Source organism: Triticum dicoccoides, chromosome 3B (assembly GCF_002162155.2).
Source record: "Triticum dicoccoides isolate Atlit2015 ecotype Zavitan chromosome 3B, WEW_v2.0, whole genome shotgun sequence".
NCBI classification, from domain to species: Eukaryota; Viridiplantae; Streptophyta; class Magnoliopsida; order Poales; family Poaceae; genus Triticum; species Triticum dicoccoides.
This window is the reverse complement of record NC_041385.1, coordinates 393,129,295-393,142,219: the sequence shown is the minus strand read 5'-3', so window position 1 is coordinate 393,142,219 and position 12,925 is coordinate 393,129,295. Positions and strand designations below refer to the sequence as shown.

The 12,925-nt window shown below is 45.0% G+C and overlaps 1 protein-coding gene across 1 annotated transcript; it reads right to left on the bottom strand.

Moving 5' to 3' along the window:
- Positions 1–6,877: 6,877 nt before the first annotated feature.
- Positions 6,878–8,031, bottom strand: LOC119281307 (probable WRKY transcription factor 56). Its single transcript, XM_037561848.1, has 3 exons — positions 7,699–8,031; positions 7,458–7,595; positions 6,878–7,355 (listed from the first exon to the last, which is right to left on the bottom strand). Exons 1-3 carry the CDS (start codon positions 7,974–7,976, stop codon positions 7,052–7,054), a joined length of 720 nt encoding a protein of 239 aa, XP_037417745.1. The 5' UTR covers positions 7,977–8,031; the 3' UTR covers positions 6,878–7,051.
- Between the last annotated feature and the right edge of the window lie 4,894 nt (positions 8,032–12,925).

The window sequence follows — 12,925 nt, the reverse complement described above, 5'->3', positions numbered from 1 at the left end:
AGCCATAGAGACGTGCAACGGTAGTAAGGGTAGAGTAGTGAGTAGGGCCAAATAAGTCCACGTGAAGCAGCTTGAAGGGACGCGATGTAGTCAGGATTGTCTTCGAGGGATGCTTGGCCCTAGTCATCTTCCCGACTTTAGAAGCACCACATAGATGATCTTTCTTGAACTTTACGCCCTTGATGCCAACGATATGCTTCTTCTTCACGAGAGTGTGCAAGTTCCTCATGCCCACATGTCCTAGCCTTCGATGCTAGAGCCAACACTCTGAAGCCTTTGCTAGAAGACATACGACAAGCTGTGGTCCTGCGGAGAAATCTACCATATACAGATCACCTCTTCGATAACCGTCGAAGGCTAGAGATTTGTTAGTTTCCATAAGCACAAGGCAATGATATTTTCCAAATATCACAATCATATTCAGATCATAAAGCATTGAGACAGACATTAAGTTCTAACCAAGGGATTCAACAAGCATCACTTTATCCATGTGTTGATCCTTTGAGATATCAACTCTACCTAGGCCCAGTACCTTGCTTTTACCAGTTTTAGTGAACGTGATGTGGCTTTTAGTAGATTGATGTAGGGTCGAATCCATGAGAAGACTTCGATCACCAGTCATGTGGTTAGTGCATCCACTGTCCATTATCCACTCAGTAGCTTTTGGAGTCGTACCCTATAGTGCAGTTAGCGGGATAGGCTTCACCAAGAGTATTGTGAAGCACAAACATATAACGAACAAGCATACTATCAAAGTTAAGATTCTTGTTTGGTAAGATAGGATGCTCATCAAGAAACTCTGGGACAAAATACATGGTGAGACTATTTTGGCATTTTATCTTGCGTCCCACAAGATGTTTTAGGTCCCCAGCATTGTCTTCAGAGGTCTGTGATTTCCGGCTGGAGACCTTTCCCTGCAAGAGAAGTTAATTCTTCTTAACCACCCACACCTTAAGGGGTGGCTTAAAAGCAATGAGTCTAAGTGCAGCATCTGAGAACTTTGGCTTTGGAGCCCTAGCAAATAGTTTTGAAGGAGGTGAATAGTACTCAAAAGAATATGCAGAAAAGTTTTTTGATTTGTGAACATAGCGGTTAGATGAAACACGCTTATATTCATGAGTCTGATGATAATTTCCCCGCAAAACATTGGCGTTAGGGTGACCATGTGAGGTCCTCTGTCTGTATGAAGCCTTTGGACCATATGAAGCTTTTGGTCTGGGGTTTGTCTTCTTCCCTAGTGGTGTCATGATGACATTCATAGGAAGCTTCTCAAGACAACTTTTGGGCACCCAGATCTTCTTCAAAGGTGGCCCATTCCTGCAGTTAGTACCAAAACCTGGCAAACACTTCACCATTTTGATTCTTAAACAACTTATAGTTTGCATCAAAGGACTCATCAATGACAACAGGATTAGCACAAGTGAAGCTAGATAAGGTGGGTGGGTCCACGGAAGGGCCCTTTGCAGCAACCCATGTGGTTTTGGGGTACTGCTTAGGCTTCTAGTAAGATCCATCAACATTCATTTTCCTCTCGAACCCCACACCCTCTTTCCTAGGGTTCCGGTTCAGAATCTGTTTCTTGAGGACATCGCATAGTGTTTGATGCCCTTTGAGGCTTTTGTACATGCCAGTCTCAAGCAGTGTCTTCAACCTAGCATTCTCATCAGCAATAGTAGTGGTATCCTCAAACGAAGGGTAAGTTACCACATCAGCAGTTGAAGATATTGCAAGATCAGAGGCAGTAGAACATTCAGCAACAGAGACAACATTATCACGCTCAAGAAATTTTAGAAATGGTGGCACAAAGTCATCCTGAGCGGGACTGGTCTGTTGAGCGAGTAGTGAATCATTCCACTTTTTAAGATCTTCATGAGACGCTCTCAGTTTCTTTAGATCTTGCTTCATGTGAAGATAATTGTAGGGAAGCTTCTCATGAGTGGCTGAGAGGGTTTCATGACAACTTTCAAGTTCCTCGTACTTAACATGAATTTTTTTGATGTCTTCAATTAAGAACTGAGTTCGATTCATTTCCTCGTCCAACAGGTCATCACTTTTGTCTAGCAATTTTTGAATGTGTTCCATAGCAGTTTATTGTTCAGTTGCAATTTTTTAGCAAGAGTCTTATATCTAGGTTTGGATTCACATTCAGAGTCATCTTCACTGGAGGTTTGAAAGTAAGCATCTCGTGGGTTTAGCTTGGCACCTTCTGCCCTGAAGCAGTAGGTCGGAGCAGAGTCGTCCTCATCATCGGCTTCAGCGTCGGCGACGTGACCATTATCTTTACTGTTGAAGATGGACTTGGCGGCGAATGCTGAGGCTAGAGCAAGGCTTGCCACGCCTGAATCAGACTCCTCCTCAGACTCCACTTCCGCCTCCTCAGAAGTAGACTCCTCCTCTGGATCCATCTCCTTGCCAATGAACGCATGTGCCTTGCCAGATGAACTCTTCTTGTGAGACGAAGACTTTGATGAAGACTTGGAAGAAAACTTTGAAGATTTCTTCTTCTTCTTGTCATCAGAGTCATATTCCTTGCTCTTCTTCTTTTTATTGGATTCCTTGTCCCATTGAGGACATTCAGATATGTAGTGGCCTAGCTTATTGCATTTATGGCATGTTCTCTTCTTGTAGTCACGAGAGGAAGCCTCATCGTTTCTTGAGCTGAATCTTGAAGACTTTCCAAAGCAATTCTTCTTGGATAACTTTTGGAACTTCCTTACGAGCATTGCTAGCTCTTTGCCAATGCCTTCAGGATCACCAGAACTGCAGTCAGATTCTTCTTCAGATGAGGAAACAACTTTTGCCTTCAAAGCATGGGATCGGTCATAGTTGGGGCCATAGATATCTCTCTTCTCAGATAGCTGGAACTCATGTGTGTCGAGCCTCTCAAGTATGTCAGACCGATCGAGATCTTTGAAGTCGGGGCGTTCTTGAATTATCAGGGCCAAAGTGTCAAATGAGCTGTCAAGTGATCTCGGTAGCTTCTTCACAATTTCATGCTTGGTGATCTCAGTAGGGCCGAGTGCGCGAAGCTCATTTGCGATATTAGTGAGGCGATTGAAAGTGAGCTAGACATTCTCATTGTCATATGTCTTGAAGCGGTTGAAGAGATTGTGAAGAACATCAATCCTTGAGTCTCTCTGAGTTGAGACACCTTCGTTGACCTTGGAGAGCCAGTCCCAGAACAGCATCGCAGTTTCTAGAGCACTCACACGACCATACTGTCCTTTGGTCAGATGACCACAAATGATGTTCTTGGCGGTCGAGTCCAGTTGCACTAACCTCTTGACATCAGCAGCGGTGACACCTTCACCGACCTTGGGAACGCCCGTCCTAACGACATACCAGAGGTCGATGTCAATGGCTTCAAGATGCATATGCATCGTATTATTCCAGTAGGGGTAATCAGTGCCATCGAAGACGGGGCACACATCGGAGACCTTGATTACCCCTGTAGTCGACATAGCTAAAACTCCAGGTGGTTAAACCAAATCACACAAAACAAGGGAGCACCTTGCTCTAATACCAATTGAAAGTGCTAGTTATCGACTAGAGGGGGCTGAATAGGCAATTTTTATGAACTTCTTCAAAACACGAGGTCTTTGAAGACAATCAATCAAGTTGAAGTAACATGATATGCAACAGAAGATAAACTACACTAGATAGACCATAGTCAAGTAAGCAATACAGAGAAAGCACGAAGACAAAATGGCAGCTAGGTAGAATAGATCGGAATGGAAGATAGAATGAAGCCAAACAGGTAATAGTCTTCGCATAGTGAAGCCAAACATATCAGGCAAGCAAGCAATGACTTCACGAAGACGAATTGAAATGTAAAGAAGGTAGGAGATAGAACCAGTAGCTTGGTGAAGACAAGGATTTGGTAGACAAGTTCTAGTTGCTGTGACAATTGTACGTCTGGTTAGGGAGGCTGAGATTGAACTCAGAAGACTATGTCTTCACCTTATTCCCCTTGAGCTAAGGATCTCGGTCCTCGCCCAATTACTCTGGTAAGTCTTCAAGGTAGACTTCCAAACCTTCACAGACTTCGTTCATCGACGATCCACAATGACTCTTGGATCCTCAAAACGTGACACCTAACTGGCTGGAGGATGCACAGTCCTCAAGTGTAACAGGTCTTCAGGCCACGCGGACAGAAAGACTTCAGTGATGCCTAACACTCTTTTGCTCTAGGTGTTTTGGGCTTTGTCCTCGCAAGGATCTCTCTCTCCCAAAGGATTCGGAGGTGGGTTGCTCTCAAATGACAAAAGCCGTGCACTAACTCTGAGCAGCCACCAATTTATGATGTAGGGGGTGGGCTATTTATAGCCAGGAGGCAACACAACATGATATGTCCGAAATGACCCTTGGTCACTAAGGAACCGACACGTGTCCAACGGTCGGATTTCAAACATACGAGGCAGCTTGGCTTGGGCTACAAGGAAAGCTGACTCATCCAACTCTGGATAAGATTTGCTCTCATTGTCTTCACTTGAAGACATAGGATTTTGGTTGAACATCACATCAATCATCTGATTTTGTTCACTTGTACCCCACTTAACACTTCGGTGGTTCCTATGACTCAATAAAGAAGAAGAGAAAACTACAAAAGAAGGAAAAAATTGCTTCCGGTGGCTCTTTGTTTATTTGGGGGTTTATGGGAATATATGGAAGTGGAATTAGGTCAAACAGAGCTGCGTGGGACCCACAAGCTCAGGCAGCGCACTCGCGCCGTGTGAGCTTGTGACTCTCCCGTAGATCTTCTGGCCATCTCATGAATGTTCCAGGATCCCTTCTGGTCAAGAAAAAAGCATCATAAAGTTTCATCGTGTTTGGACTTCGTTGGTATTGATACTTTGAAAAGCCATAAACATGCAAAAAATAAGAACTGGCAGCGAACACTAGATTAATAGGTTAATCCCCCCCAAAATGACATAAAATTGCATATAAAATATCTAAGATTCATAATATAATAGCATGAAACAATAAAAAATTATAGATACGTTGGAGACGTATCAGCATCCCCAAGCTTAATTACTGGTCGTACTCGAGTAGGTAAACGATAAAAACAGATCTTTTGATGTTGAATGCTACTAACATGTCTATCATGTAATCTCCTTACGGTATAAATATTGAGAAACGATGAAGTAATTGATATCAACATAATAATATTCATGAATAGAAGAACATAACCATTACTTTTTCAAAATATACGATGCTCAACGAATGTTATCCCTACTCATTGAATTATGTAAGCATGACATGACTCTGCCTTCACCGCATTAAGAGAAATCATGAGCACCTCAATGCCAAACCAAGCAATTGGATCATACTTTTTAACGCGCTTCAGCATTTTCAACTCCACTCAATACACGAGCGTGGATCATGGACATTAGCACTATGGGTGGAATAAAATGCGGTGCTAGAGATATATAGGAGAAGTAAAAAAGGAAGAAAGGCTTGCATCAACTCGGTGGATTGTTAGGCAATGGAGAGGCCTTACATTTGATATCAATGCGTGAATTAGGGATTGCTATGCAACAAATGCATTAGAGTTTACAATCACACTGTCATGCATGCATACATGTAAAGTACATTGGTGGGGGGAGCCACTAATAGAGAGTAGAAATACGAAGGTGGGAAATCCAAAAAATGCAATACAAAGATATTTGGCCCACATAGTGCTAGATGACAGCTCCCTATTGGAGGCCACCTTGTCGGTACCTAGCGCAACAACACAATTTTTTGTTTCAGTTTGTGGTTATTTCAATAAGTGTGCTTCACCAATCCAATGCTTAAGAAACTACATGGAAAGTTCTCAGTTGAGTCAATGTATAGAGCGTTGCTCCAGTCAGATGTGCCAATTGATAATAATAAGATCTGTAAGATAAAGATACCATTAGAGAATAAAATATTTGCATGGTATCTTCGTCGCAGAGTCATTCTTACTAAAGATAAAGCTTATTAAGAGGAATTGACATGGAAGTACACAACGTGTTTTTCTCAGCATGATGAGACAATAAAACACTTGTTCTTCCAATGCAAATTGGCTCATTCTATATGATCAGTCATCCAAATAGTTTCTGGCTTGTATCCTTCTTGTAGTGTTGTTAGTATATTTGGTAATTGGTTACATGTGATGGATCACAGGTTTAGAATTATTCTCAGGGTGGGAGCGCTTGTCGTTATCTGGTCACTTTGGCTATTTGGAATGATAAGGTTTTTAAAGGTAAAAGTACTTCTCTTATGCAGGTTATCTACAGATGTACCAGGACACTTCGTTTATGGTGTGGAGAACTAAAACTTTGTTTACGGAGGTATGTACACGATTTCAGGCTATAGTGAGGGACAACTTTACCCAACATGGATGACAACATGATCTTAGGATTGGACCCCCCCCCCTCCGGTTTAGACGTTATACAGACTCTACATGTTTACTTGCATCCCGCCTTTTTTAATATTCTGTTTTCAGAGTGAACATCGCTTGGTTGTGTGCATTTTAGTGATGCAGAGGCCGAATGTAACGATTAAAACTTTTAAGGCCTCATTCGGTTTAGAGGAAACCAAGACGTTGGAATTGAGAGTAGTATAGGAATTTGATAGGATGACACTTGCCATTATAAGGAATTGACTTGCCTCATTTCTACGCGTAAAATGATCTTTGAGTAGATGTGTAGTTTCCTCAAAAACACAGAAAATGAATAGTATTCCTATGAAATTCATGTACGCATTTTCTATGAACCAAATGCATTTATAGGAAATTTTTCCTATGGATTCCTTGTTACTCCCTCCGTCCGGAAATACTTGTCATCAAAATGAATAAAAAAGGTGTATCTAAACGTATTTTAGTTCTAGGTACATCCCTTTTTATTCATTTTGATAACAAGTATTTTGGGACGGAGGTAGTACCAATTAGGCCTAAGTAATAAGGTGCCTCGTACCAAAAAAGATAAAGATTGCGGTATTAATTACAAGTAAAGTACATTAATCAGTATCACATAATATCCTGTTCTCGAGAAAATAGTCTCACATAATATCCTGGACATGTCAATTGTCAGTTATCACGCTCTAGCTTGCGCGGCTGGGGCACGGGTGTGCAGCCCTGCTGGCTACCGGCGGCGTGCATCTTCATGGTGTCAAGAAAGCAACGGCGCCCTTGCACGGGTAGCGGCGACGACCCCTCGTCCACGCGCGTCTGCGCGAGCGATAGCGAGTATCCGGCACATCCCCGCGGCGGCAGTGGCGCAAGGTGGTCGTGGACGCCGTCGTAGGTGGTGATGACGAAGCGCTCGTCATCGCGATCCCGCCCCACCCGCTTCTTCACGCGGCACCCCTCGCTGGAGCAACGGTAGTAGTTCCTGCCCGCCATCATCGCCCGTCGTTCCATCAGAGAAGAGAATCAAAATGCGTATCCGCGCGGCTGGGCTTGGGCTGCATGCCGTGCGTGCGTGCGTGCGTACCTTGGGTTTGGGCTGTTCTTGACCATCTTCTTGCCGTACTTCCTCCACCGGTACCCGTCGTCCAGCACCTCCATCTCCGACCTCGTCTTGAACGCGATCTTGCTGCCTTTGCTCCTCGCGTCGCTGCTCGTCAAGCTCCTGGACAATTCGGCGACAGAATAACGAGGTTCAGACTTGGGAGCCACGCACCAGTAATGATAATGAAGGGAGACAGTTTCGATCTATAGTAACAAATACTTACGTATTGATATTGTCGAGTCCTTGTGAACTACTAGTAGTACTTGCTGCTTTGCCGCTATGGTGGCTGTCGGCCTGGGTTGGCGGCTGCTGCTGCTGTGCGTGCAAGGGGTAGGAGGCTGTTGCTGCCTCCGCCAGGGAATAATACTCCTCGCCGAAATCAAAGCAGAATGATGATAGGTAGTTGGCGGCGGCGGCCATGTCGTCGTGGTCACCTCCATCCGCATACCCACCGATCTGCTCGCCGGGACTCACGGAGAGGAGGGACGAGTAGGAGGACATTGCGACAAGCCCACAAACCAGACAGACTCGCCTTGTTGAGCATGCGCAAGTGGTGAGAGCATGGCAACTCGTGTTCTCTTGACGAGCACAAAGCTATAAACGGCAACCAGATGACGCACACCGAGCCGGTCCGTGTTCAAACAGATGACGCACGAAGCTCAGTGGGAGCACACGAGCCAAGACTTTGGCTGGAAAACTAGATCGCTGCCGCGCGTCTCCGGATACGCGACAACGACCAAGACGTACGGGACGGCTTCTAGCAAGCTGCTATGAGGCAACAGCTAGTGGTATACTGGTATCATCACCCGTCCGCAATCGCTTTCTGTCCGGGCGCTAGCTGTATGATGTGGGATCCATCTGCGAAGGTACCAACTCAGGCAAGTCGTCGCCGTGGACCGATGACTTTGACGGCGGAGCCGCCTGCTCTGTTCGCGTGGCAGCGCGGAGGCCAAAAGGCGCGCGGACAAGAGCGACGCCGTGCTCCCGGTGGCAGGCAACACCGACTGGTCTTGGATGCTCGGAAGGATCACGGAATTCGGTTACGAACCTGACCACGTGTTCCTCATCCGCTTCATGTCTGATTTAAGCTCGAGGTGCTTAGCGTACGGTATCTGTTATTAAGTCTCAGTCGAGTGCATGGAGATTCGTGCTGGACAGAGCATCGTCCAGCGGCTCTCGCAGCATTTTGTCTCATCATTTGCAATGTGTCTTCCTACCGATTGCAACATCCATTATGGCCTCGTCAATTGTAGTACGGCGTCTAACTGCTCGCAACATCAGCCATCCATGCTTGCAACATGTGGTCACACCGGTTGTGGCGTCTCTTGCGTTGCTCGCAGCATTTTTGTCGCCGTTTAATTTGCAGCATCTAGTTGTGTCGCTTGTAACACCACAACTACACTAACATCACCCGACTAATGCTACGTTAAGCTCCTGGTGCGCCGGGGTTATGCCGAGGATTCCATCATGTGGAAGCACGCCTCAGGAGAACACTGCTTCTTCTGCCTACAATGCGCAATTTCTATCCATCATTCGTTCTGACATGCGCAAGGTACTTTGGAAGACCTGGGCACCACCGAACGTAAAATTCCTTGCATGGTTGGCAATCCAAAACAGGATATGACGGCTGACCGTTTGGCCAGGAGGGGATGGCGAAACTGTGGCCCTTGCCCTCTTTGTAGGAGGGAGCAGGAAACCGTCGAGCGTCTTTTTTTCAACTGTCGCTACACGCTGAGACTATGGGGCTTGGTGAAGGACTGGCTTCAATTCGTCAGCTTGGATGTTTCAGTTTGGGCAAACTACAAGAGCATCAAAGATTGGTGGTTCGACATGGTCTCCACCCAAAAGATCCATGGAAGGGCAATGCCTTCCCTCACCATGCTGGTATGCAAGACAATATGGGATGAAAGGAACGTGATGCGGAGCATCCTACGACCATCCCCATGTACACTACGACCACTCCCCAAGCCCCAAGGAGACATATGACAAGACCTCGAACATATGCCATTGGACACAAGGTGAACTCGCTCCTCTCCGAATCGTCACTTTCCACATGTGAGACATGGCTACTACCTCAAACGTATGTGCTATGCATGACCAGGAACCAGGAGGAAGACCAAGGAACAACTAAGAGCATTGGACAAGATGGCGAGGACACCAAGCGCGAGGAACAAGAGAAAGGGTTGACAGCAAGTCACAGTCACCGGACGACCGGTCCTTACAGGACGTCCGACGCCTAGAAGATCAGCTAGCCAGAACGACTACAGCCGAGGCACCCTACAGCGCCCGGATGACCGCCGGACGTCGGACGTCCGACAACCACCAGCCACCGGATGACTGTCGGCCTCCGGATATCCGACACCACCTTTACAAAACAAAAATGTCGGAAGTCCGAACCTTACCAGACGTCCGGACCCCTGCGAGCCACCGGACGACCGGTAACGGTCGGACGTCCGACGCCTGTCTGTGTACAGTGTTGTGGGCCAAGATCCATTTTGCAATCGTAGAGCAATTTGCTATCTCCGATCATATGATTGGTATATCCACTATCAATCACCCATTTTACTCCACCGGAGAAGGCAACCTACACACAATTATGACTTGGTTAGAGGCACCCATTTTGCAATGGGACCTCTCAAGTTAGTCACAAGGATCTTAGGGACCCAAATAGCATAGAATCGAAATGTATTTCGAGGACCAACAAATTTTGCATAAACTTCTCCATCCTTAGTCTTACGAAGTACATAGGATGGAGGCATGAACTATTTTGGCTTGTTGAGAGTGGGCATGCCCCTTTGGCGTTTCCACTAACAACCTTACCTTTCTCCTTGTGCCCTTCTCGTACAAATGTTTCTTTTAGAGGGGTGGTGCACTTTTGAGAGGACGTCTTATTCGAGCCCCTCTTTGGCAAACACCTCATTGTGTTGGCTCAATACCTTATTAAGGTTCTTTTGTCCTTGAGCACATGTTATGACACCTTTCTCGATTTGAACCTTGAGAAAGCGATTCTCCTCAAGAATGGATGCTGGATCACTACTAGAGTTAGTAGTACAAGCATCAACATTGATAATATGTAGCGACCAGACCTCAAACGGCCAAGTCTCAGTGCATCAGCGTCATTCCTGGATCGTAATGCTAACACGCACAATACTCGAGGAATTATAACAGAGTTTCAATCACACACTTATTACATCGAGTCGTCATAAAGAGTATGATTACACAAAAATATCATGGCTGAAGGTGATCTTCATCCTTCTCCAGTAGTACAACAATCTCTTCCTCGTATCCATCACGTGTAGACTTGAGTTCCTCCTCCTACTCGTTGTTTCTCTTCACCATTTTCTTGATCTTCTTCATGTGAATAATTTGTTGATTCTCCTGGCGACGAATATGATCTCCCATCTCTTGAATGTAAGCTACAATTGATCCATCCATCCTGGTACGAATCATCTCCCATTTGTCATCTCGGCGGCCACATATCTGATAAATGGTATCTCCAGCTCCTTGTGATACACCTCACATATGCGTCCAAAGGTGATATGCGCTGCCATGCTCTTTCCTATACTCCAGCTTGGTGCATCCAGGTAGAAATCAATAGGCTCCGTTGTTGGCGCAAAGGTCCTCCCAGGTACCCAGACTTTGATCTTTCAACGCTCCTCTTCCGGTACAGATGTAGAGAAAGTCCCCGTGAAGCTTGGTAGTCTGACGTTCAAATACTTAGTGACTTCCTTCAAGTGCTTCCCAAAAGGGCTGTCGTCAACCGGCTGAGTGAACTTGTTCCTGGGATCCGCCATCTATAGAGTAGAAAGAGAGGAGAATTAGAAATGAGTAGAGAAGAGAAATCATGTGGCTCATTCTAGTGGTCGTGTCCTATAGTCAGCGTGCGCTCTGATACCATCTTGTAGCGACCAGACCTCAAACGGTCAAGTATCTGTGCATCAGTGTCATCCCTGGATTGGTAATGCTGACACACACAACACTCGAGGAATTATAACATAGTTTCAATCACACACTTATTACATCGAGTCCTCATAAAGAGTATGATTACACAAAAATATCATGGCTGAAGGCCATCTAAACTAGATAACTGCGGAAGCTTCGAAGGTAAATGAGTCCATCAACTTGAACGGCATAGCTGAGTGCAAAACAACGACCCATCGCACCTTATTCATCGTCTGAGTAGTCTGCAATATGAGACGTTGCAGCCATGTAGGTCAGCACATTGAATATGCTGGAAGAGTTACACTGTAAGCAATGAAATGCAAGAACTATATTTTCATGCAATATTTGGCTGGTGGAGGCTGTAAGTTTCATGGTTTTGCATAAAGCTAGTTTTTCCCTACAACAAAGGAATAAATTTATTTAACTACTCCCGAGTTGCCCATTATTTGAGAAGGTAACCCCAACTCAAATTCCAATTAAAAATATCATCATTAACCCAATTCAAATTAATTTAAAGTAACGTGATGAGATCACATCAATAGATTCAAGTACTAGATACTCAAGATGTCCATAACCGAGGACCTGGCTAACCATGATTAGTTTATACACTCTGCAGAGGTTTGCGCATTTTTCCCCACAAGACTCGACCGCATCCTTGATCGCATGATCGAGACATAGCCTTTCTGAAGCATTAACTCTCTACTCCGGGTAGACAATACCACCTACACCCCCTACATCTACTAATCCACCTCTTCAAGAGCTCACGCAACTTACTCAACTATGCCAGAGCCCATAATGGCTTGTGGCTGCACACAGAATTTTCTAGTATGAATAATCTTATGATCCCTTTGAGCCTTGCTGGCATTCCATAGGATAATCACAGGGGTACTCCGGGATTTCCAAAAACAGGCAACACTAGGTTCCCCAAGTGCCTCAACCAATCCACCCAGCTATATATTAAAGTTGCCACCTTAACGTTATCCATGATTACATAACTCTCAAACTTCCATGTGTAAATCATGATCCAATCCCCGTCTACGAGCATGGCTAAGCAATAAATAAGCATAACGTATATTTCTGGGGTGATCAACAGGTATTAGGTTCCTACCTCAAGCACTACAACCAAAACCACATGTTCCCAATCCAACTCATGCAAATATTTGAGGGGCAATACTAATGCGTAGCAAAAATTGGATATAAAAGAGTATGACCAAAGTGTAACTTGCCTTGCTGACGATATGTAAACTCTAGAGATTCGTAGTAACAAGCTTCGCACTCCAGGTAATCTAGGTAATCTAGCGTAGACAAACAATAGCATACATAAGCAATCACTCAATCGAAACACGAGAAAAACCGAGAAAAGATCCAAATCGAACACGAAACAAGCAAATGGCTTAAACAAACAAGAGTCAAACCTAACAACAATGTTAACATGTGAATTAGATCTTAACAATAGGTACATGTGATTAGCTACGATTTGCGAAAAGATTCAACTCAAACGGAGCAAC